The sequence below is a fragment of the Sinocyclocheilus anshuiensis genome, unplaced genomic scaffold (genome assembly GCF_001515605.1).
Source record: "Sinocyclocheilus anshuiensis isolate Anshui unplaced genomic scaffold, SAMN03320099.WGS_v1.1 scaffold63, whole genome shotgun sequence".
Taxonomy (NCBI): domain Eukaryota; kingdom Metazoa; phylum Chordata; class Actinopteri; order Cypriniformes; family Cyprinidae; genus Sinocyclocheilus; species Sinocyclocheilus anshuiensis.
This window is the reverse complement of record NW_015552625.1, coordinates 1,446,074-1,471,406: the sequence shown is the minus strand read 5'-3', so window position 1 is coordinate 1,471,406 and position 25,333 is coordinate 1,446,074. Positions and strand designations below refer to the sequence as shown.

The window sequence follows — 25,333 nt, the reverse complement described above, 5'->3', positions numbered from 1 at the left end:
AATTTGAGTTGAATTACTGAAATAAATGAACTTTTCCACGACATTCTAATTTATTGAGATGCACCTGTAAATAGTCATTCATTTATTAAAGTCCATTATTTGTTTTTTGAGCCGTGTTTGTGTTAATAAATTGTTTGACTTGAAACTGCTGACTTGAGACTAGTGATCAAGATCTTAGTGGAGATTGCTTAGTGTACAAGTTTTCGAAAATTCAAGTCATCAAATGGTCATTCAACCCTTCCAATATTCCTGAAAACAAGTTGACCTCCGTCTGACCTCACTGCAATGTATTACATTTGCAAAACCAGGGTGGGATCCTGATCAATTGAATAGAATAAATAATGAAACTATAATAATAATAATAATAATAATAATAATAATAATAAAAACAATTTATTTAAAATTATCAAAGAGTCAAAGGTGCCTCTGAGGTGGTTTTAAACAAATAACTAATTTTAGATTTGTGAAAACGGGTTTTGGTCAGATCTGGTTTAGCCATGTGAGTGGCTGATAAGCAGTGTTAGGGAGTAACTAGTTACATGTAACAAAATATAATTTAGATAATTTAATTACAAAATAAATGTAACTGTAATCTGTTACAGTTACTGAGAAAAAATGTGTAATTAAATTACAGTTACTTATAAAAATGAAAACAATTACAAAGGGGGTTACATGAATATTTTCACACACATTCAGATTTGATTTCTTTCCTAACTTGCATAAACTGCTCTAAAGTATAAGACACCAATGTTTCAGGAGTTTAGGACATAGAGTAGGACACGTGCTTATTCGATAGCCTAACTGTTTTATTTCCTATTTGGGTTTATGTATATGCTTTATTTTTTTAAGATTAACAGGTTTTTTTCCAAGGCATTGTTAGATGCCAGTGTTTCCTGTCATAGCAATGCAAGTGTTTGATTTTATATACAGTGTCATAACTATTAAACTGTATTTTATGAATTTAAATCTGTATTTAACCTCAGAATGCTCTCAAGGTAAAAAAGAGGTGCTAAAGTCGGATTTTGTGGTGACTGTGCTTTAAAATTAAATTATTATAATCTTAATTCAAGTGATGAAGAATTTTGAAAGTCTGACAGTAAACAGTGTCGAGTGCGGTTAGTAAGGTTAACCCTGCCTGCTTTAAATGTTTCAAAATGATTAACAGTTGAAAACATTTGTTAGTAATTTAGAAAATTAACCAAAATTGATCAAATGTAATCTGTTATACTACTTTAATAAAGTAATTGAAATAGTTACACTACTTATTACATTTTAAATAGGGTAACTTGTAACCTATTACATTTCCAAAGTAACCTTCCCAACACTGCTAATAAGCAATATTGCAAAAGCACTATCAGCACCATAGATAGATAGATAGATCTCTCCTTGAGGATGTCAAGCTTTAACCGTTGACAACACCTGTTGATGTCTTCTCCTGATTTCCAGCGCCTTCACCACAGGGCGGAGCTACAACCGTGTTTTACAAAGCAAGCTTGACGTCTGCAGACAACAAGCGCCATCTGTTTACCTTCTCATTCCTGCTTAAAACAATACGGTAAGTAAATACATTATCAAAAAACGGCTCAGATTAGTGTTGACAGGTGTTTATGCGCGAATCAACATTCGACTTGCCTCAGCTTCAGGTAGTCCTTGTATCAAACGCTGATGTTTAACGTTGACTACTCGCAGTATAAAGCTCTTTCGTTCTCTGTTCAGGATATTGTCGATGGCAACACATTATATATGATTCGTATAATAATTTACTGATGTCTTTCTCTTATTCGTGTGTTTTGGATTAGTGAACTATTAGTCAAGTCCACAATTATGTTTAGTGTCAGCTAACAAACCCTAATATGCAAATGCGTTAAGAGGTTCAAAGAGCTCCGAGACGACGCCATGGTTTAAGTAGGCGTGTATATGAAGGGGGCGTGTCGAAGGAGCGCCATTCATTGCTGGCCAGCGATTGGCTTTCACTTGCCTATTGGAATTCTGTTGCCATAGTGATTTGGTTTAAACGTCTGGCGCGAGAGGTGGGCGGGTTCGGAATAGACTCGAAATTGCATAATTCAGTTACAGTAGGCTACTTCGCTATATAATGTACAATTTCTCTATTTTTCTGCAGTCGAACGATAGTGAAATATGGTGACGAAGCGAATTAGGTCCGAATACATGAAGAAATTTAAGGATCCGAAATGGGACACTTATGCAAAATGTTATGAGGATTTGCTGAAGTACAGACTGTCAAGACGGCTGTTGGAGCAAGCGCACAACCCCTGGTTTTGGGGAGAATGGGGGAGCGAGACAAGCTCCAGTGGTAAATCTACTCCTCTAAGTCAGAATAAAGAACCTGAGAGGCTCCATGATGAGAAACCAGAAAGATCTGCATGTGTGACACCAGAACCTGCAGCTGAACCAAAACCACAGGCTGAAGACACTGCAGACACCAGTAAGTCCTAAACTACAGGCTGTCATCTTCTATTGTTTATCTTTTATATTATATCTCTTATAAAATAGTTTGTATTCTAGACTAGTGATGTTATTGTGAACTAAATCGTAGTTTTCGTTAATTGAAATAAATCTGAATAAATAATAATCTAAAATACAAGTATTAGAACAAAACGTACATTTTAAAAACTTGAATGAAAATTGCCTCAGGAACTGAAAAAGTGATTGATTTCAGTAATTAAATTACTGAAACTAAATTTAAAAAGTTAAATAGAAATATATATTAAAAATAATAAAATTGACAAAAGTACATAACAAAATAACTAAAATTTAAACTAAAATAAAATCTGGTAATATAAAAAGTTTTTCTAATATACACCTGCACTGACATTAAAAAAATCTTTGTGAATTTGTGTTTTACATTTAACATTAATATTTATAGTAGTAATAATAATGATTTATATTTTTTATTGATTTTACAGCTATAGTGTCATAAACACATGTCATACAGAGAGAATCGTCAGCTTATTCTAAACCTCATTTATATTAGAGAACCTGATCACATTACCTTGTTGAAATATGAACACTGGCACAATTTAGCATAGTTTGTGTTCAAACCACAATGGAAAACTAAATGGCAAAGCATAAAGACAGTAAATTGTGGTACTTAATGAAAACTACTGTATTAAAACTATTCAAAATGTCAAATTCCATGCATATCTCTATCTTTTATCAACAGAGCTTGTTACCAGAGTAGCTGAGCAAAGTCATCAAGAGGGGGAGGAAGAAAGAGCCAGAGAAAGCTCTCCTGCTCTCAACCCAGAAACTGACACGCATATCCTCAACACACCAAAGAGCAAACGCCGCTCCTCACACAAGTATACAAGATCAAAAGTCAAGCCTCATGACATCAAAGACCCTGAAAAAGAGAACCGTCACCCTTTTGCCCTGTATGGTGCAGGAGAGAGGCAGACAGATATGGCTTCCAAGAAAACCCATAATGTTGGACCTGCAGCATCAACTGCAGAGGTGAGGATCATTTCAGGAAGCACACCATATCATAAGAGAGCATTGACCAGTAAGAAAACTACTGGGAAAAAATAGTTCACCCAAAAAAGAAAATGCTGTCATTAATTACTCACCCTCATGTCGTTCCAAACCTGTAAGACCTTCGTTCATCTTCGGAACACAAATTAATATTTTTTTTGATGATATCCGAGAGCATTATGACCCTGCATAGATAGCAACGCAACTACCACTTTCAAGGCCCAGAAAGGTAGTAAGGATATCATTAAAATAGTTCATGTGACATCAGTGGCTCAACTGTTACAAGAATAATTTTTGTCAGTGTCGATCCTAGACTTCTGGGGGCCCTTTATGAATGAATGAAATGCCTTTGTCCGTGTTCACTCCGTCTCAAATCGCGCTCACGGAAAGTGTTTGAGAAACAATGTCTCTTCCGCAGCTCGGTACGCTTTCAACTTGTTTTTTTTTTTGTCTCGAGTAAGACACTGTATGACATTCACGTTACATGATTTGACTGATTTTTTATGTAGAAAGGGCAACAGCGCACCGCATTAAAAGAAATGACAAAAATTAAAATTCAAAAACGAAACTAAAATTAAATCATCTTTGAGAGCAAGGGGGCCCCCTGGTGTTGGGGGGGCCCTACGCAGCTTGCGTACTTTGTGTATAGGGAGGATCGGCTCTCATTTTTGTGCGCAAAGAAAACTAAAATAACGACTTTATTCAACAATTTATTCTCTTTCATGTCAATCTTTGATGTGCATTCTTGAAAGTACCACGACATATGCGTGTGGTGCTGCTGACACAGGAGCCGGTGTTCTGACATAGAACCTGGATGCAGCTTGTTTAGGTTAGGGCTAGAAGGGATACAGCTACAGCCACAGCCACCAGGGCTTACTGGTCATACGCACATCAATATTGTATAATTTTTGTTGTACTGAACAACAATAATTACTGTATTTATATTTATAATAATTACTGTATTAAAGGTAGGTTTAGGGTTGGCATTAATAAAAGGCAAAGGAATGCACATGCATGTGTTGTGGAACTCTCATGAATGCCCGTCAAAGACTTGACACGGAAGCGAAGAAATTGTTGAATAAAGTCATTATTTTTGTTTTCTTTGTGCACAAAAATTATTTGCGTAACCGTTGAACCACTGATGTCACGAACTATTTTAACGATGTCCTTTCTACCTTTCTGGGCCTTGAACATGGTTGTTGTGTTGCTGTCTATGCCAGGTCAGAAAGCTCTCGGATTTCATCCAAAATATCTTAATTTGTGTTCTGAAGATGAGCGATGTTCTTACGGGTTTGGAACGACATGAAGCTGAGTAATAATTACTGACAGAATTTTCACATTTGGGTGAACTATCCCTTTAAGTACTCATTTGCTTATCGTTATTCATGCAGTGTTTCTTCTGTCTAGATCCATGATTCAGCGTTGCGAGCAAAAACCAGACGGGAGGTGGAAAAACAGATGAAGAGATTTGACAAACAAAGAGCCAGATCTGCTGACTTCGAAAAGAACAGAAATAAGATTGTCCCTGATTTCAACCCCTGGATGACGGAGTACATGCGCTGCTTTTCAGCTCGTTCTGGGTAGTACTGCTTTCTGAAATCCTTATCTAAACCTCTCAGGCTAAACAACCCAAAACCCTTCACATGATGACTGGCGCATCTGTTCAGCTCACTTTTTGTCTTCCAGAATGGGCCACAATGAATCAAACAGATTATAACTCAAGGTTTTTTAGGGGTTTATTTACACCATGGATATGTTGCATTTACTGGTACATATCAAACATGAAAACACAATTCATTGATGCTGCAGAGCAAATTGTCAAACAATCACATGCCTTGTTGCATGATTTTTGTAGGTCACGTAGATTTACAGGCCATGAGATTTACCAGTGTCTCTTTACACTCTTAGCCAATTACTTAAAAGTGTTCAGTAACTGTCAGACAATTATAGACATATAATGTGATGTATTGTGATGTTGTGTATTATCTACATTGTGTTAATAGTTAGGTTTAATCATGTAAAGATATCTGTTTTGTACTTTACAGAAATAATTTGCACCAACATGGATCTTTGTAAAGTGTTAATCAACACTTAATCTCACATTGGCAGTTGATCTGTTATATTAATATCTACTTTTTTTTAAATGAGATGCATTATATTTTACTTGTATATTCACACTAATGGTATATTCCATGTGGTATCATATAAGAACCGTAATATCTTTACATAATGTAAAAAGTCACTGTTATCTGACGCATGAAACACACAGCAAAATAACAAATCTTTTTTTGAACGAGATCATATACAACAAAAGCAATTCCAGCTGTTCATCATCAAGCATAACTTTCATTCAGTGTGATGCTACTTGTTTTTTAGTAGCACTCAGGTATTTCTTGTTGTATTTTATGTAATTTATTATTGAGAAATAATGATATTGGGATATTTGTACACTTATTTATATAAGGGTATTGAACTAATTTTGACTGTATTTTAGTTCAGCATCTCTGAACAAATGTACAGGTATTTTTTCCCCACATATCTTCATAGTGATTTATGGCATGTACTATGTGAATAGTGTTGGTTTTAGCGTAAGAATAATGAAGCCATAATGTATATGAGCTACATTAATATGAATATCCATTCCACTGTTATGGAAGATGTTTTGATTCAAATTAAAATTTAAGTGTTTAGATTACTGCCTGTGAAAGTGAGATGTTTATATGAGTTTTTCTTAACACTTTCTTTATGAGGACTTAGTCTGATAGTAATTGTCAGTTTTCAGTTTTAACAGGTTGCTGTTAATTGTATGTTAAAGTAAAATAAAATAATTTTTTTTCATAAGTGTATTATGGCTATAAAAGTAGTTCTCTTGTTTGTAGGTAAGGATAGTTTGTTCACAGGTTTGCTGCAGTAAAATATGAAACTGTTCTCACTAATGCACAAGGCAGATTTTTATATTGCCAACTTATTACAGCATGCTATTCCTGGACATCAGGATTCTGCAAGCTTGCCAAGACCTCATCCATGTGTCAGATCCATGCAGCAATTTAAATGTCTGGCAATGCCCCCCTTATTCACTTTAACTGAATGATTTTTATGAATTGTTTATTTTTTTAAGAAATTGTTGCATTTCCATGAAGAAAGCTGCCTAGAAAGTTTTACACAAATTACATTGATTTTACATTTGATTAGGTCGGTTTTGAATCAGACCTTAATTCTTTACATCAGTGCTACAGATTTTTTAATTTATTTATTATTCTTTTTTTTTAATTAATTAATTTATTTTTAGATCAATGTAAAGTGTAGACACAAGATTAATGAAAAATGAATAACCAACTACCATTTAGTGCATTGTTAAGCATGACTATTGGTAATCTGTCCCATTTTTACAAACATAAAAGCTTGATATAAAGACATAATGACGAGCATTTTGAAGCAAGGCCCACAATGATTTATCATTAAATTTCGGTGCAAGCTTATATGAGATAAATCCATTTAAAATGTATAAGAAGAACGGGACAAGTAGAGAAAAATAAAAAAATACATTTTACAAAAAAAGCAATCTATTTTCGAAAACAAAGAAATCAGTTCAAACACATCAGTGTCATTCCAACAGACACCTAAAAATGGGACCGCAGCACAAAAATGCTTTACAATAAATATAGAGCATGTAACACTGATTTTGAAGCTGTTCATACTGACAATGTACTACAGTGCGATATGACGGTAAGTGTGCGCTGGCCCTTAAATTTTTCATTTTGAATGTAAATTATAATACAAAAACAAAGCCTTCTTGACATAAATGTCAAAAACCACTTTTATGAAATACTCTAGCATCCTTTCCTAAAACATACCAACCAAAAAATACAACAGATATGGAAAAAAAATGATTAAAAAAGCAAACAACGTGCTAGCAAGATAATGTACGATAAACTCCATTGATAAGATTTACAGGCGTGTGCCATAGAGCAGCGATGCAGTATGCCTAAGCTATATATATATATATATATATATACAGTATGCTGTATATAGTCATTTATGAATATGTCGTAGTACTGCAACCATGAAACATGCTCCACGGTGATAATAGAAACTCTTCTCTACACAACATCTACATATGGAAGAGGGAAAGACGGGAAAAGAGCTCAGTGCAGTATTCTCAGGGGCAAGGGCCGGGTCTTTTAGCTACACTCAGGGTTTTGGGTACCACAGATGTCTTGGCTTGGGCCCGAGGGGGACAGTAAACATTTTTCTGGAGCCTTCTGGAGCACAGGGGGTCCCTCGGCATGTCAGAACAGAAGTAAATGTAAGGTGAGGGAAACAGTCACTCCACGATGAGCCATACGTCAAACTCCCCACTAATGTCCTCCTCCTCGTGTTCACAAAACCTGCCTTGGCCAAAGGACAGAAAAAGTGCAGGTAATTATATAGATGGTCTTTTCAGAGGCCTTTCTTCTCGTCGACAAACTGAAGGAGCATCTTCAAGACACCTTGAATCTCTATTTCTAGCTCACATTCCAAATAAGGCCCCTCAGAAACCTTGGAAAGTATTTGGGAGGATCTGGAGTTAATTATATCCATTCCCCTGACACTGTTCTCTCATGTGGCATTTGACTGATAAGAGGGTGAAGGGGTTCGAAGGACTTGTTTGTCCTCATGAGGGGATGGAAGAAGGTGAAACACTTAGCCATTTGTATGTGTGCATGTGTCCTGGTGCTGCGTCATCGTCATTTGTACGTAAAGCATGCAGAAGCAAACTTGAGCAGCATTTGGTGGGTGTCAGTGACAAAAATAGCACCTCTTCTTGATGAGATCTCCTCCCAGCTAGAGTATGCCAAATACAGCAGAGATGCTGTGGGGCGGCTATCAACATCCTTTTACAGACAATTTATGAAAACACTTTGACTAAAGCTAAAATGATGTGTCATGAAGTATTTTGGTATCACTTTACAATACAGTTCAGTTCATTACCATTACATAATACATTTGGAAACAACACTTTTTAAAGCGTTTCATAATCTAGGTTCATTTATAAATATATAATTTTTTATACAACCTTAAATTAGTATAAGTAGTACGTACTGTTCAAAAGTTTGGGGTTGGTAAGATTTTGGAATATTTTTGAAAAAAATATCTTATACTCACCAATGCTGCATTTATTTAATAAAAAAAGACAATAAAAGCAGTAATATTATTTCAATTCAAAATAACTGTTTTCTATTTTAATATATTTTAAAATATAATTTATTCCTGTGATGGCAAAGCTGAATTTTTAGCATCATTACCCCAGTCTTCAGTGTCACATGATCCTTCAGAAATCATTCTCATATGCTGATCTGCTGCTCAAGAAACATTTCTTATAATTATCAATGTTGAAAATGGTTTTGAGCTTCTGAATGGTCATTTATGTAGAAATCAACGTGAATCAAGATTAGTAAATCTTGTAAAAGTACTGCATTTGTTAACATGAACCTAATTATAGTGTTACCATGAAAAGGGAAACCAACAAAATCCTTTTGAAGAGAAAAAGGGTAAACTAGTAGTGAGCAGAAATGAATGCAAAATAATTAGAATATTGGAGAAATTGGGCCTCATTCAAGAAACACTGTGTAATGCATCTGTGTAATGTCTCATTCAATTCAGTGCAACTATAACTACATAAAAAAATGGTTTACAAATGATTACCACATAAATATGTTATGTTCGTATTTTCAGACCCATTGTTTTGCATTCTTTTTTATATCACCTTAGATTCTTGCATTGTTAACATTTAAGTGACTCAATGTTTGAAAAATGCAATCATTTAAGAAATAAAAATAGTGAGGAAAAAGTGAGAGAAAAATGAAAATTCCAGCTAAAGACTAAAAGTTTCATATATGATAAAAAATAAAAAAAAAACGAGGACACTGAAGAGAAATTAAAACACTACCACACTGAACAAGACACTTAAATCTAATATGCAGGGAATGATGTTCTGAGAAATGTGAACAACTGTATCTGATTAAATCTGAATGCAGCACATCTATTTTTAGTGAGTGGTACAGAGCGCCAGTGGAGGAAGAACAGCACTCTACCACCCTCATGCATTCAAACTGTCACACTCATATCAGAGCTATTTAGATATCAAGTTTTTAGTATTAGCAAAAATGAGAAAATTAGCATCAAAGAATAAACATACTCTACTGTAAATGATTGCACATCACAATGTTAAAAAAGTACTGAAACCTCTCAGAACAGCTTCTAATATGAAAACCTCTGAAACCTTAAAAGATTTGAAAGCAAGCAGAGAGAGGAAGTGAACCCTCTGGACCTTCACCTGGTTGGTCAGCTGTCTGGGATCTGTGTTAACAGCCACACTCCTGCACGCTCTCTGCTTGAGCCCGTCTGGGAGAACGCAGCTGCCGCAACGCTGCATCTCCGTACTGGATTCCTGAACCCATCCGCTCCGGGTCCAGCTCGCCTACACAACCAAATGACAAGCACAGCAGCTTGATTCAAATGTTTTTGCAAGCTTATAAGTAACAGCACAAGGCACTGGTATTTTTGTACCTGATTCTATTTTGTTTAGGATTTTCCGAGCACACTGGACAAAAGCTTCCTCCACGTTCTCCCCTGTTAGAGCACTGGTCTCCAAAAACATGAGCTCTGAAAACAAAGATATAAACAATGCTCACTGAAAAAAAAATTAAAGATTGTGAATATATTGCAAAATATTCCGTAATAGTGTTTATTTAGAATTATTTATATATTATTATAATATTTAGTAATATTTTGATGTGGATTTTATTTTCGTATTTTCAGTTTTCATTTTAATTTTTATGTGCTTTTGTGATTTTTATTAGTTTTTTTATTTCTATTTAGCTTTAATTTATTTATATTTGGCTTTAGTCATTTTAGTACTTCTACTTAAGGTATTTTATTCAATTTAGTTGCCATTGCAACATTTCCAAATATATTATTTTTATTTCATATTTATATTTTATTTTATTTGAGCTTTATTTAAATTAATGCAAATATTTTTTTATAATTTCAGTTAACAATAACACCACAGATCTATAAGCAAACAGTATATCCACAATGGTAATGCACCAATAACCAATCACTGTTTAGCCTCAGAAAAAGCCCTTGTGATCTCAATGCAGCCAGTTGTGGGTCTCTACTGGTTCATGTTTATGTTAGTAATACTATCCTGTAGTGACCTCTAGTGGTAAAGTCACAATATGAAAGCAGATACATTGTCAAATACCTCATTTTGAGCTATAAACATGCTTTAAAGGATATAATGAATAGAGAACATGTATTTTAGCCAAAACATCTTGATGAAGTATCCCTTCACTAGATATTTATTGATGGACTGTGGTCATGTGGATTATTGTGATGTATTTATCAGCCGTTTGAAAGCAATTGGGTGCCTCTATAATTCAGTACAATTGTTAGCAGCCGGGAACTGCTTGTCTGAAATACGCACCATTCTCTTGAGCGAAGCGTGAGGCCTCCAGAAAGGTGACTTCACGGTCAGCATCCAGATCTTTCTTATTTCCACACAGTATGATCACGATGTTCTGGCTGGCCAGCATCCTGGCATCTGTCAGCCAGTTGGTCAGAGCGTTGTAGGTTTCTCGACTAACATCCGGAGACAGAAAGCGTGAGAAATCAACACACTAAAGGATCTATAAATGCATATCATAGTATAGCTCTAGGTAAACATCCAGAAATATATGAATATCTGGGGGGGGAGGGGGAAGCGCAATACATAATATTATGTAGAGGCACTGGATATACAAGTGTGACTTTACCTAGTGATGTCATACATGAGAAGAGCCCCTGCTGCCCCTCTGTAGTAGCTGCGTGTTACAGACCTGAGGAGAACAAACGTTAAGCCTCTGTAAGATCAGCAAAAGTTTGTGATAACGGACGGTCAAATCTAGTGATAAACCAATATATCAGCCAAACAATTAAGTGGCTGATATTTGGTCATTTTAGAGATTACTGCTTGAGCCCGTCTGGGAGAACGCAGCTGCCGCAACGCTGCATCTCCGTACTGGATTCCTGAACCCATCCGCTCCGGGTCCAGCTCGCCTACACAACCAAATGACAAGCACAGCAGCTTGATTCAAATGTTTTTGCAAGCTTATAAGTAACAGCACAAGGCACTGGTATTTTTGTACCTGATTCTATTTTGTTTAGGATTTTCCGAGCACACTGGACAAAAGCTTCCTCCACGTTCTCCCCTGTTAGAGCACTGGTCTCCAAAAACATGAGCTCTGAAAACAAAGATATAAACAATGCTCACTGAAAAAAAAATTAAAGATTGTGAATATATTGCAAAATATTCCGTAATAGTGTTTATTTAGAATTATTTATATATTATTATAATATTTAGTAATATTTTGATGTGGATTTTATTTTCGTATTTTCAGTTTTCATTTTAATTTTTATGTGCTTTTGTGATTTTTATTAGTTTTTTTATTTCTATTTAGCTTTAATTTATTTATATTTGGCTTTAGTCATTTTAGTACTTCTACTTAAGGTATTTTATTCAATTTAGTTGCCATTGCAACATTTCCAAATATATTATTTTTATTTCATATTTATATTTTATTTTATTTGAGCTTTATTTAAATTAATGCAAATATTTTTTTATAATTTCAGTTAACAATAACACCACAGATCTATAAGCAAACAGTATATCCACAATGGTAATGCACCAATAACCAATCACTGTTTAGCCTCAGAAAAAGCCCTTGTGATCTCAATGCAGCCAGTTGTGGGTCTCTACTGGTTCATGTTTATGTTAGTAATACTATCCTGTAGTGACCTCTAGTGGTACAATCACAATATGAAAGCAGATATATTGTCCAATACATATGTTTGAGCTATAAACATGCTTTAAAGGATATAATGAATAGAGAACATGTATTTTAGCCAAAACATCTTGATGAAGTATCCCTTCACTAGATATTTATTGATGGACTGTGGTCATGTGGATTATTGTGATGTATTTATCAGCCGTTTGAAAGCAATTGGGTGCCTCTATAATTCAGTACAATTGTTAGCAGCCGGGAACTGCTTGTCTGAAATACGCACCATTCTCTTGAGCGAAGCGTGAGGCCTCCAGAAAGGTGACTTCACGGTCAGCATCCAGATCTTTCTTATTTCCACACAGTATGATCACGATGTTCTGGCTGGCCAGCATCCTGGCATCTGTCAGCCAGTTGGTCAGAGCGTTGTAGGTTTCTCGACTAACATCCGGAGACAGAAAGCGTGAGAAATCAACACACTAAAGGATCTATAAATGCATATCATAGTATAGCTCTAGGTAAACATCCAGAAATATATGAATATCTGGGGGGGGAGGGGGAAGCGCAATACATAATATTATGTAGAGGCACTGGATATACAAGTGTGACTTTACCTAGTGATGTCATACACGAGAAGAGCCCCTGCTGCCCCTCTGTAATAGCTGCGTGTTACAGACCTGAGGAGAACAAACATCAAACCTCTGTGTCAAATCTAGTGATAAAGCAATATATCAGCCAAACAATTATGTGGCTGATATTTGGTCATTTTAGAGATTACTGGCATTGGCAGTTAGTTTTAGAAATGTATAATACTTTTTTTTTATTCAAATACACTACCATTTAAAAGCTCAGGATTATTTTTAATGCTTTTATTCAACAAAGATGCAATAAGTCAAATAACAATCAACACTGATAATAATAAGAAATGTTTCTTGAGCACCAAATCATCACATTAGAATGATTTCTGAATGATCATGTGACACTAAAAACTAGAGTAATGGCTGCTGAAAATTCAACATTGTCATAACAAGAATAAATTATATATTAAAATATATAAAATTACTGAACAGTTATTGTAAATTGCAATACTATTTCACAATATTGCCATTTTTACTGTATTTTTAATCAAATAAATGCAGCCTTGGTGAGCATAAGAGGCTTTCTTTAAAAACATTAAAACATCTTACTGACTCCAAACTTTGGAATAGTGTATAATTGAGTTGATTTTGAGTAAATATTATGTAGTATAAAAGATCATGATCCGACCTCACAAGAACGGTCTTCTTTTTTAGTTTTATTTTACATACATCGTTGATGAGTAAATATTATGTAAAATAAATGCTTAAAGGCTGAATTGCCATTCACACAAACACATTTAACTTCAAACAGAATAATCAGTGAGAATAGGGTGAGATCTGTTTTTCTTCTGGAATTCATTCAATTGTGAAAGTACTAGAATGAACAAAGCGAATGCAAATACTTAAATAAGTGCTAAAACATTGACGTCCAAATGACGTTACTGACATTAAATAGTACTCTGGATAGTATACTGGGATTATATCAGCAATCAGCCACCCTGCCGTCTAGATAACGTCACTAGACGCTGCAAAATCAATATCAATTGACCGCTAGTCTAATCATATCTGCTCACAAGAGCAGGACTGTATGGCTCAGACCTCCTTCAACATTAGCCGGACTGACACGTTTCTGTTCAAGCTACAGCATGTTTTCCTGAATGTCTACAACATATTATCTGCTTATCTGAAATAAACATGCAAGACAATGTTTTAATGCACATTATTGTATAATAAAATGAGCTGCAGCAGCAAACAGAACAGTGCCAAAAACTCTTCTCAGTGCTGTTTGAAGAAGAGACTAATTGTGTAATATTTAGCATCAAGCTGTCTTGTGATTTTTTTATAATTATGTAACTGTAACGAAAAACAAACTGTTTTCACTTTACCAATGAAATAAACAGCTTTCTCTCCGGGGTGTTGTACACAGTGTTTTCATTGTTAACTAAAGCTATTAATAGCTTTATTAAAAGCTATTAAGATATTAATTTATATATATATATATATATATATAAAAATACAAAATTTAATATGTACAAAACTAAAAATGTTGCCTTGCAAACTAACTCAATTCAAGTAAGATAAAGTATTAAAATTTCTAAAACTAAAATTTAAATAAAAATGAATAAAAATATAAAATGAAACTGATAAAAACTAATAGAAATTTAAATAGCACACAACAAATTTACTAAATCTTAAACTGAATAAAAACTGAAAATATATTTTAAAAAATAAAGTTTTTTTTGTTTATTTTTATATTTTTTTTATATAATAATTTATCATTTTTTAAAGGAGCACCAGTGGCACATTTGGCTTAATTGGTGCCCTGTGCAAGTAAAGACAAGATTAAAAAAAGTTTTTAATATTTCTAATAAGTCTCAAAGCTATGTATAAACACACAAAAAACCCTACATAAACAAAAGGTGGTTTGTGTGACATCAGCATATTTTCATTTTAAATGCGCTGAGGCTATCTTGGCTCTAAAGGAAGCTGCGGGCAAATGTTCAGTGCAAATTAAGTGCATGTTGATAGCGCTGACAAATGAATCTGTGCAAGGTACTATAAACTCCTACATGCAATCTGGACTTGAATCACTCCCTCCCCAAATGCTCCACCATCTGACATGTTTCATTGAAGAAATTAGATACTTAGTAGTAAATGTGCATGCAGTTATTTCTTTGCAGGTGTTGAAGAGTTTGTATGCTATGTAGATGCATCTAACTGCCTACAAATTTTGTGGTATGCTGCAGTAGCCCCTCACTGCAGTACATCAAGAGTTTTCAGTTATTCTACAGGTTGTTTGAGTCTGAAAATATCATCATAAGCCAAATCTCACAGTGGTCCTTACAGACAAGGCCAAGAAATATGACACAGCCGTATGAACACACCTGAAACGCTCCTGTCCTGCTGTATCCCAGATCTGGAGCTTGACAAACTTATTGACCACACTGATTATCTTCGAGCCAAATTCAACCCCGATAGTGTGATTCGAGTCATCTTTGACTAGACGAACAAGGAAAAGACATCAGCAACAGAACAATGACTGTCATTTCATAGGTTTGTTTCTGAATGTTTTATGATAAGATAACAGAAACTGACATACATCTTTTTTCTATAAACTGATGAAGCAGACAAGATTTTCCAGTTCCTGCATTTCCGATTACAAGAAACTTAAACAGGAAATCTAAATGGGAGGAAAACAAAAACAATAAAGATGTTTTGTCAAAAACTGCATAGAATTCTCATAATAATAGGATAGTATACTATACTATACTGTATAGGAATGTTACTATATCAAAATATTAATCAGACTATAGGCTATTGACACTGGTCATAATCTAATGTAGACATTAAAGAGGTTTGTCAGCAAGTTATATCCAAATAAATAACAGTCTTTCTATAGTCATTGTTACTATAAGTACTGTTTTAATTGACTAATCAAAGATTAATGAACACTTCTATGAATGGCGTCGACAGATGAAACATATGGCAGACAGATAGCTGCTGCCTAGCTGGCACTGAACAGAGCTTGTAAGCAAATACTGGGATGAATGAGCTCGGGACACCCGCTAAAATTCATGCTATGCTGCCGATAAGAAGTGTGGCAGGAGAAAAGGACAATTAGTCACCCTACCGTATGTCTCTGACATGACTGGCGCTGTGTTTCTAGCCTGTTTATACTGTGTTTTTCTCTTTCAAGGCAATCAACAAGGATATCAAATAAAGGGAAATCCCTTAGAGGGTTTCGTGCATCCTAGTCGGAAGTTTGTAGAGAAGCTACTTCCTGTTTAGATTTTCAAAATAAAGGTCAAGAATTATTTGCAAAATGACACAAAAATGCACGATTTTGCTAAAATAAAATAACAATTTAATAAAATAAAAAGTTCAAGTATGTATTTATACATATGTTTATTCCTGGTCGTGGGTGTTTTTATTTTTTTTTTATTTTGTATTTTTTTTAGATGTATGTTTTGGTGTATTTGACCGAAATGTATGTAAATCTAAATGTTAACAATGTATTTTTTTGCATTTTCTATTAAAATTCACTCTTGTATATATTATTTAGATCTGTTTTACTCCAAAACTCCAAGTAACCACTAGGGGGTGGTAGTTAGTTATATGTGCGAGTTGCATCTGTTCTAAAAAACCACACTAACTCATCATAATCTAAACCACATTTTACAGGGCTGATCTCTTTGTACCTTTCACAACTAATACATTATATTTTGTTTTTATATCCACAATTTATGATTGTGAGTGTATGTTACCCTTACATTAACCCCAGAATCCATAATTACAACACAGACTACACAGGATTGATCAGAAAAATAGCGTGATGGAGTCAACACTGTAAATGAAATCAAGATTCCATACTTGAAAGCATATCATGGATGCTTGGGCAACAGTTCTTTATGGTTGATGTAAATTGCCCTCTATAAATTGTAGACCACATGTCATAATGACTAATGGATGTTATTACACACTAACATAATGTGGAGCATATGAAACAAAGAGTAGGCTATTACATAAAACGGTTTCGTTTAATCTCTCTATGATGGTATAATCAGTTCACTATTTCCTTTCATTTAAAATTTAGTTCATTTGAAATCAACAAGCAAAAAGGTCAGAGAGTTCATAGTGCAGAGCCAACAGTTTTGTCATTCCTGCTGTGACACTTGAAGCTCTTCTAGAAAATATAATATAATTTCAACACCCAAGAACGGGGCTGCTTCCACATATCTTCTCCAGATATGTGGAAGCATATCTGGAGGTATAATATATGCTTATAATAAGCATATCTGTGCATTGGTCCTGGGTTCATTGCATAATGCCTCAGGATGTATATGCTGCATATCTCTTTTCTATGTTCACATGTCCTGTTTGTTTTAGATCCTTCCTGGCTCTCTATATATATGTCAAAGATACATGACTGAACAAAGGAATCTGAGCTCAAAGAGCTATGTCAACATGTAAACAAACCACTCAGTTAACATGCTTTTATGTATACAGTCATGTACAATACAAGTCAAACATTTGCACACATACCAATTTTTTTATTCCTATTTTCTATTTTCCACATTTTAAAAAGGAAGTATGGGAATTATAAGGTGAACAAAAATGTCTAACAAATCAAAACTATATTTTTTTAGATTCTTCATATATATGCAAAGTGACACTGAAGACTGGAACAATGGCTGCTGAAAATTCAGCTTTGCCATCACAGGTATAAATTACATTGTAAAATATATTCAAATTGTAAAAAGTTATTTTAAAATGTAATAATATTTCACAATATTACTGTGAGTATAAGAGACTTCTTTCAAAAACATTACATTAAAAACAATAGCAAACACTACAACGTTTTATGTAAGTATATATATATATATATATATATATATATAGTAATGCACATATTATCATACTATTGTGTGACTAATTTTAAGTATATAATGATCATTTCGGTCAATGTAAGAAGGTACCATCCAGACACAACTGTAGTAAACACATGTACTGCAGCATCCCACAAGCATGTAAAAGTTCTTCGTAAGCCATTGTGAGTTTGTGCTATGGAAAAAGGGTGGTTGCATTCATCCCTGAGGAGCTCTACTATCACAAGAGCACAATGGTAACCAGGAAGAAGGGAAGTTAACTGTCCTTGGAATCTAAAATTGTCATCACACTGTCTGTACCAGGATGTTATTTTGAAATGTGGGAGGTTTTGTCAGCTCAAAGCAATGATTAGAAAGACTTGCATCTGTGCCAGGTTAAACCTCAGGGCAAAGAATGTGCGATAGCACATAACAGTATCACAACTGCTGTCACGACAGGACTAGAAATGCTATTGTTTAGTTTGTTTTCCCAGTTTTCTTTTGGAATGTTAAAATGTAGGCCTGTTTCATTGAAGAAATTAGATACTTAGTAGTAAATGTGCATGCAGTTATTTCTTTGCAGGTGTTGAAGAGTTTGTATGCTATGTAGATGCATCTAACTGCCTACAAATTTTGTGGTATGCTGCAGTAGCCCCTCACTGCAGTACAAGAGTTTTCAGTTATTCTACAGGTTGTTTGAGTCTGAGCCCTTATGGAATCAATCCACTCTTTATGACACTAATAGCAAAAACAGCACAGACACAACCAGATTCCTCTTGTTTTTTTCAATGTCTTGCATGACAACAGATGGCTTGTTAGTTTAAGGTGACTGGGAAAACAGAGTCGTGCATTGCATTAACAGCGAGGTTTTGACTGGGTGCCTTCATCTGAGATCAGTGCATCAGTGTTTCTGACTTTCAAACGCAGTGTGCTGTTAAGCGATTGTTTATCCTGTAGTATCCTCTATGCAGACAAATGCTAAAGATTTAACTCTGGGTCCAAGTAGCACACTCTAAATCACAACCACACTGAATACCGCCGTTGTTTCGCGTCCAGAAAAGGCGAAAGCTGCTCTGAGGCTTGACAGATTAACATGGTGAAAAGGAAGAAAAGTTTCACTAAACACTGAGCTTATATGAGCCCCGTGTTGGATATGTAAAGTCACTGGACTTTTTTCTTTGAAAGTTTGCATAGTAGTGTTTCATTTCATGAATGATTCTTTGTTTTAAACAAATCATTCTTGTTCACTAACTTACACAAACTGACTCGTTCACTCATTCAAAAGCTTCTTCCAAAATCAATCACTCATCCACTCATTCACTTTATTTTGTACACAGTAAATGACACATATAGTGCACTATGGCATGATTTCACAGCTTCTGCCTTTAGAAGTGCGTGACTAATTTCCAGACTGACTACAGAAAGCTAAGAGCATATTTCATTATATAGCATATAGAAAGGAGCATTTGATTAATTAGACCTAATGAACAAACAGGCGACCTTCATTGAATGATTGTTTAAGGAACTGAAGGAACAAAGTTTGGACAAGTTAGTTGAAGAAATGATTCAGTGACTCAGTTATAACAAAGAATTCACTTATTGCCACCTATTGCCCATGTACCCTGAAGAAAGGATCTTTTAAGTGAACTGATTCAAAAGATTTGATTTGAGATGAATCAAAATACTGATTTGATTTTGAAAAGTTCAGTTAATTAAGAGATTTCAGTTTTGTTTGTCTGGTATTCATTGTATCTTTCCATTCCATACTTTAAATTCACTCATTTTTACTTTAGGCCTTGCAATTATTTTGTTAAATTTGCAATGTAACGGAAGTAGCGACAGATAATTTCCTACATTCGAGAGAAATAGACTATGGAAAAGGAAAAAATGTAGGCCGGGGACTTGATTCTGTTTATCTGTTGTTGATTAGATGCAGACGTGAATTGATTGGAGATGTCTGGCATACGTCATCAGAGAGAAGACTGAGTTATGATATATAGATGAAAAGAATAGGAGGTCAAAAATATTTAAAACATTAAACTATATGCACATTAATTGTTCACAATAAAATCAATAACACTAGTTTAAAGTATAGATATGGGATTAATTTCAATATCATAATGACTTTAAGAAAATATGAGACAAAATTTTGCTTTGCAGGGGAAAAAAACAAGCACACTCACTTGAAAAATACACTTCAAAGTAGGAGGCAGTTAACCGAATGTTTGGCCTCAGATGTCAGATAAATAGGCCTAAAAATCACTCAAAGACTGCCTGGGTGGCGATACTCGGCATCCTGGACTTAAAGCCTTAACTGGCCTGCGTTTAAAGTGATTTGTGGCCAGCTCTCTATTGTCAGCACCACGCAGCCAAACTCACTTAATAATCTGATGTAATATGTATGAGGGAGCTTGGTCATTGGACATTCATCCTAAAGGTCACAGTTGAGCTATTCATTATTTCAGTAGTAACAGAAGTTGATGTTAATGCATGTTGTCTCAGTTATCTACCATAACGATGCATGTCACTTGTTATCAGAATGTTTAATACACTCAACCAAACTGCAATAATTTAGCAGAGAAAAATGTCTCCCATCGTTTCTTAAAGGCTTTTTATTGAAAGCGCCCTGCCTCCATAGCACTTCATGGTACAAAGAGTTCACCATTGTTCCCCGCACATCACTATTGGAGACAGACAGCCTGGGAGGCAGTGGACAGACGAACAAGAAAGAGAGAGAGAAGGGAAGGGCTGAAAAGAGTTGGATGGAGGAGGCGGGACTTGGCCCGGTTTTGATCACTCTAGCATTTAGTAACCTGGCACAAAGGGGAGCTGGGATCACTGGCATGTCTGACTTGGGTCACTGTGAGTCTTTAGAGGGTTCTATGGGAACACGGCTGATCGCTGCAAGACTACATCACTGTGGTCTGTGTCTAAACATGTTAAACATTCAACTTACATACACGGCATGGCAGTTCTTTATGGCGTAACTAAACTACACCTACTTAGCTTTACCTAAGAAAACAGCAAAAAATAATAAAGAGTAGTTTAATGTTTATATATGCTACTGTTTTTTTTTTTAAATAAAGCTATTTATTTATTTTTTAAATCAAGGATGCATTAAATTGATGAAAAGTGACAGTGACTACTTTTAAATTGTTCAATTTCAAGTTTAATCAAAGAATCCTGGAAAAAAGTATCACATTTTCCACAAAAATATTAAGCAGCCCAACTCTTTTCAGCTGTGATAATAATTAGTGTTTCTTTAGCACAAATCAGCTTATTAGAATGATTTCTGAAGGATCATGTGACACTGGAGTAATGACTGGTGAAAATTCAGCTTTGCAATCAAAGGAATAAATTACATTTTAAAATGTATTGAAAAAGAAAAACGTTATTTTGAATTTTAATAATATTTCACAATATTTATTTTTTACTGTATTTTGATATAAGTTTGATGCAATAAAAAATGCTTTTTTGTTTGTGGCAGAGAATACACTGTTTAAATTGACTACGGTCCAAATGTCTGAGACCACATTGAAAATTTGGGATTTAAAATTCCATTTAAAGAGAAATAAACAAAAATGTATTATTTATGGCATAAAATGTATCATAAATATTAAAGATTCAGCAATATTTATTTTTCCTACCTAAAATCCAGAACGATTTTTCTGTTAATGTTTGTCTTTTTTGAAGTCATTACAAATCCTGACGTTTGAAAAAAAATATATATATTTTATGAAATGTATATTTTTAATTTTTAATTTTAATTTTTTTTTTTTTTTGCAGTAAATTCGAAAAATATAAAATAGAAAACATTTCTCTAGTTGTCTAAGACTTTATCAACTTTATCATTTCTCTCTCACAGTCCAATGCCTTTGAACCAGACTAACTGGTAAATGTGTGATGGTTTAAGGATGGTCAGACTCAGGACCAAGAACACCATGATAGATGGACTTGATCTGTGACAGTATGCTTGAGTTGAATGCATGTCTCTTTTGGAAAGTGGTTGTATTCACCAGGCCTTGAACTGAATACTAATGGGGTGAGCCCAGCTGTCATGATGCAGATGCACAAGTCAATTGTTCCACTGATGACCCTTTCGAATCTCCATGGAAATACATAGATCCTGTCAGAAGGGTTCATGTGCACTCAAAAACACAGAAGCTACGACCATCTTCCCCAAGGTACCAGGGTATGAAGTCATAAATACACACCAAAAATAATAAAAGCAGATCAAATCCAGAAGCACGCAATAAACATTAATATGACTCATAACTGTTTTTCTCAACAAATTAGCCCAGCTGTTGTATCTATTACAGCTGCAGCCCTAATGGTGTCCTCAGCAGCAGAAGACATCTGTGGGAATTGCAACACAGTATTTTTTTAATGGTTGTTCAAAATTAAACAATAACAAACTACTATAAACTCGCACTGTACAATCCCTCTAAATGAAAGAAAAGAAAAGATCACATTCTCTCAAAATTAGTATCAGATTATTCGCCCAAGGCCACGTTCACACTTGAATTAAACAGATGTGTCTGTACTCCAATGTCAGCTAATCTTCCACCACCACTGACGTGGACCTTAGAAAAACACTGATCTTTTATTCAATGTGTCTTTCATGCCGAAGGGGAGAAACACAATCGCTGATAATTGGAATACAACGAGATGAGCACTGGAGACTAGCAGAGCGTGGACGAGAGGAGATGGGAATGTTGCCTTTGAGACAACAGGGATTATAGAAGATTAGAGTGTCTTCCACAATGCAACTTGTCTTAATGAGCAATTCAAACTTAATACTAAATACTAAATACTGGTCATTAGGTCTTTGGGTCATTGTGGGAGTGATATTGAGTCATTTAGATTAAATATCAAAAATTCAAATGCAATTACACCCTTTATCCCACATAAGTAATACATTTAATAAAACATAGTATGCTCAAGGCACTGCAGACTTTTCCACATTTAAATTCAAATACAAAATAAATTTGACCCTACACAGGGAATTTGATTAACAGGCGATCTGACGGATCATAACACCGAATCCACCATTTTTGTCTGACAAACAAACCAGACAATGTCGGGTGGTGGGCCTGAACTTGAAAAATGGTTTATTGACGTCTTTTCGCAGTTGAAACAAGATATCTTCTGATATTCATTCATGTTTATTTCATGCTATAACTAGTAAAGAGGAAGAGATCGATTCACATGCCGCTTGAACTGAGGCGCTACAGCGATCTGTCATGACACATTAAAAATCCACAAAATGGTAAAAAAAGATCCAATTTGAAAGCTAATTGTAATCATATTTACCAATATTATTGTTTTACTGTATTTCTGATCATATAAACGCAGTCTTGGTGAGCCTAAGAGACACTTTTAAAAAATCTTACTGACCCCAAATTTTTGAATGGTAATGTGTGTATGAAATGTGTATAAATATACAGTATATGAGAAAAGTAGCCATATTTTATTATATAAATAAAATAATTACAATTAAGTTATACTACTATTAAACGAATCTAAAAGAAGAATTTCTGGAGCTCTACACCAGGAAACTGTGGTTGGGCTGGTTGGTTTGGGAGCTGATGAGGCGAAAATAACTGTAAATATAATATCCCAAGGAATCACCCATTAAAAAGAGCTGGAATTATGCCGTGTTTTTACAAAGAAATGGGTGGATGGAGGCAGGGATGGCTCCAGGAGATAAGGCAGATAAGTGGAAAACGCAATTGCAGATTTATCTCACTGAGAACATGCTTGGATCCCTGTCATGAGCCATTGCACAGGCCTCACACATTCACATGAGACGCAGGAAAGGGGAGGCAGTCCACGCATGACAGACAATCTGCTGTCATCATTACACGCCAGTGAGTTTCCTGCAAATTTTGGATGTGAATCGGGTCTGAAATACTGTCTAAAACAACAGTGCAGTGTCTTTATCATTTCTTCGTCTATGTGCACGACTGTGAATCCTCCAAGTTTGTTTTTTTTTTTGGAAAATCCCATAAGCAACTGATCATATATGGTTGAACTGAAAAGTGGGTGAAATCAGAGAAATACATTAATATGTTGTCCAGTGCAGTGCAGCAGCCAGGGGATATAACTGAGGTTTCCATATGCTGACGTATTCTTCTTGGCCGTCTCCAGCAATTACATAAATGATTCCATATAGCATAACCTTAGACATTTTTATTGGCAGAAACAGTGGACTGTTGGTCATTTTCTAAATCGTCCTACCTTACTTCACTGTAGCTTGAGTATTCTGCCATACAAAGGCAAAATGCAGTAACTACTTAAAGAGAGCAAAGATGGCTACAAAGTGTTTAGATTGATTTTATATCAGTTTTCATACATTTTCTCTGAATCTAAGCATAGTTGAGCCAACACAATCAGTCACAAAACAGATCATAGTCTAATGTCATCTTTACGCTGCAACAGTAGGTGCATATGAAGTGGCATATTCTTTTTATTTCAGTCACATGACTTTTTCCGAATCAGCAGCATTTTTTAGTATATGAAGCATGTTAGCATAATGTTTTGAGTGTATGTGTGTAGCCTATGTGAGATTATATATAATGCTTTCCTTTGTTTACAGTATTTATCACTCTCTGAGCACTTATAATGACTTGGCTAAAATGTTTTTATTCAGTAAATCTGGTCAAAGCCGGTTCTGCATTGCTTTTCCATGTTGCTAACTGTTTTTCTCTCTGCCTTTTGTTCTCCAAAATCATGGCTGGACCCACACTGACGGATCCTCTTATGTCACACTGCTATTATCACTGGAGATAACGGCTGCTGTTCCCCTCCCGCACAGACATGCTGAATAAATACCGGATCTGGGCAAGGCAGAACCAATGAACACAATTATACATGTGACAAATGGAATGAGACCCAGAAACCAAACCATATTTGGAGAATTGTTAGAGGCTTAAGTTAGAATATAAAGCAGAATATAGCTAACTATAGAATATAGAAACTTGCAGAGTTTAGCTCAAACACAGCTGATGAAGCTAATTAAGGTCTTCAGGATACAAAATCACAGGTAGATGAGATTGATCAGGGTTTGAGATAAACTCTGCAGGGCAGCAACCCTCCAGGACCGGATATGAGGAACCCTGATAAAGAGTTTCACAAAACTCTGGAATTGCAAATTAAGGTTGTAAGATTTAAGCAGTATGACAAAATGTGATCATATAAAATCATTTCCATATTTTTTTATATGATTAACTGAAGACAGCAAAAAGAAGAAACCTCTAAAAGAAAAGGAGTGTGGACCATTTTGGGAGTTTGAGACTAAAGGTTATTCACAGCCATGAACTTTCCTTAGTCAGAAATTGTTAAAGGGGTCCTATTATGCTCTTTTACAAAGTCTTGATTTTGTTTTGGGGGTGTACTAGAACAGGCTCTCATACTAGGTTGTTCGAAAAACATATTATTTTCACATATTTTACATTATGACAACACCTCTCTCCTCAGTCTGGCATGAACGGCTCGAATAGTTCCTGTATCAAATGAAAGCCCGCCTTCTGAAATACGCAATGTGCTGTGATTGGTTAGCTGGGCCAGTGTGTGTTGTGATTGGCAGCACTCGGCG

General features: G+C 35.0%; 2 protein-coding genes across 4 annotated transcripts; one reads left to right on the top strand and one right to left on the bottom strand.

The window, feature by feature from the left end:
- The first annotated feature begins 1,413 nt into the window (after positions 1 to 1,413).
- On the top strand, positions 1,414 to 6,643 carry LOC107666447 (centriole, cilia and spindle-associated protein-like). 2 transcript variants are annotated; one of them, XM_016457768.1, is made up of 4 exons: positions 1,414 to 1,555; positions 2,123 to 2,446; positions 3,185 to 3,474; positions 4,900 to 6,643. In XM_016457768.1, exons 2-4 carry the CDS (start codon positions 2,140 to 2,142, stop codon positions 5,074 to 5,076), a joined length of 774 nt encoding a protein of 257 aa, XP_016313254.1. In that variant the 5' UTR covers positions 1,414 to 1,555; positions 2,123 to 2,139; the 3' UTR covers positions 5,077 to 6,643. The 2 variants fall into 2 exon arrangements, with proteins under 2 accessions (XP_016313254.1, XP_016313253.1); XM_016457767.1 differs by having other exon boundaries at positions 2,134 to 2,446; positions 4,900 to 6,642.
- A 160-nt stretch (positions 6,644 to 6,803) lies between these two features.
- On the bottom strand, positions 6,804 to 16,124 carry rab4a (RAB4a, member RAS oncogene family). Of its 2 annotated transcripts, none has more exons than XM_016457770.1 (8): positions 16,002 to 16,124; positions 15,471 to 15,551; positions 15,256 to 15,370; positions 11,289 to 11,351; positions 10,961 to 11,115; positions 10,042 to 10,137; positions 9,809 to 9,952; positions 6,804 to 7,884 (listed from the first exon to the last, which is right to left on the bottom strand). In XM_016457770.1, exons 1-7 carry the CDS (start codon positions 16,015 to 16,017, stop codon positions 9,837 to 9,839), a joined length of 642 nt encoding a protein of 213 aa, XP_016313256.1. In that variant the 5' UTR covers positions 16,018 to 16,124; the 3' UTR covers positions 6,804 to 7,884; positions 9,809 to 9,836. The 2 variants fall into 2 exon arrangements, with proteins under 2 accessions (XP_016313256.1, XP_016313255.1); XM_016457769.1 differs by having other exon boundaries at positions 6,805 to 7,880.
- Between the last annotated feature and the right edge of the window lie 9,209 nt (positions 16,125 to 25,333).

Bases quoted from the DNA above. Each gene is read 5' to 3' on its own strand.
- rab4a (XM_016457770.1), bottom strand. The intron at 15,371-15,470 runs GTATGTCAGTTT...TTGTTCGTCTAG, and splicing joins TCAGTTTATAGAAAAAAGAT to TCAAAGATGACTCGAATCAC. The intron at 11,352-15,255 runs GTGTGTTCATAC...TGTTCTCCTCAG, and splicing joins GCAGGACAGGAGCGTTTCAG to GTCTGTAACACGCAGCTACT.
- LOC107666447 (XM_016457768.1), top strand. From the start codon at position 2,140: ATGGTGACGAAGCGAATTAGGTCCGAATACATGAAGAAATTTAAGGAT. The intron at 2,447-3,184 runs GTAAGTCCTAAA...TTTTATCAACAG, and splicing joins TGAAGACACTGCAGACACCA to AGCTTGTTACCAGAGTAGCT. The intron at 3,475-4,899 runs GTGAGGATCATT...TCTTCTGTCTAG, and splicing joins CTGCAGCATCAACTGCAGAG to ATCCATGATTCAGCGTTGCG.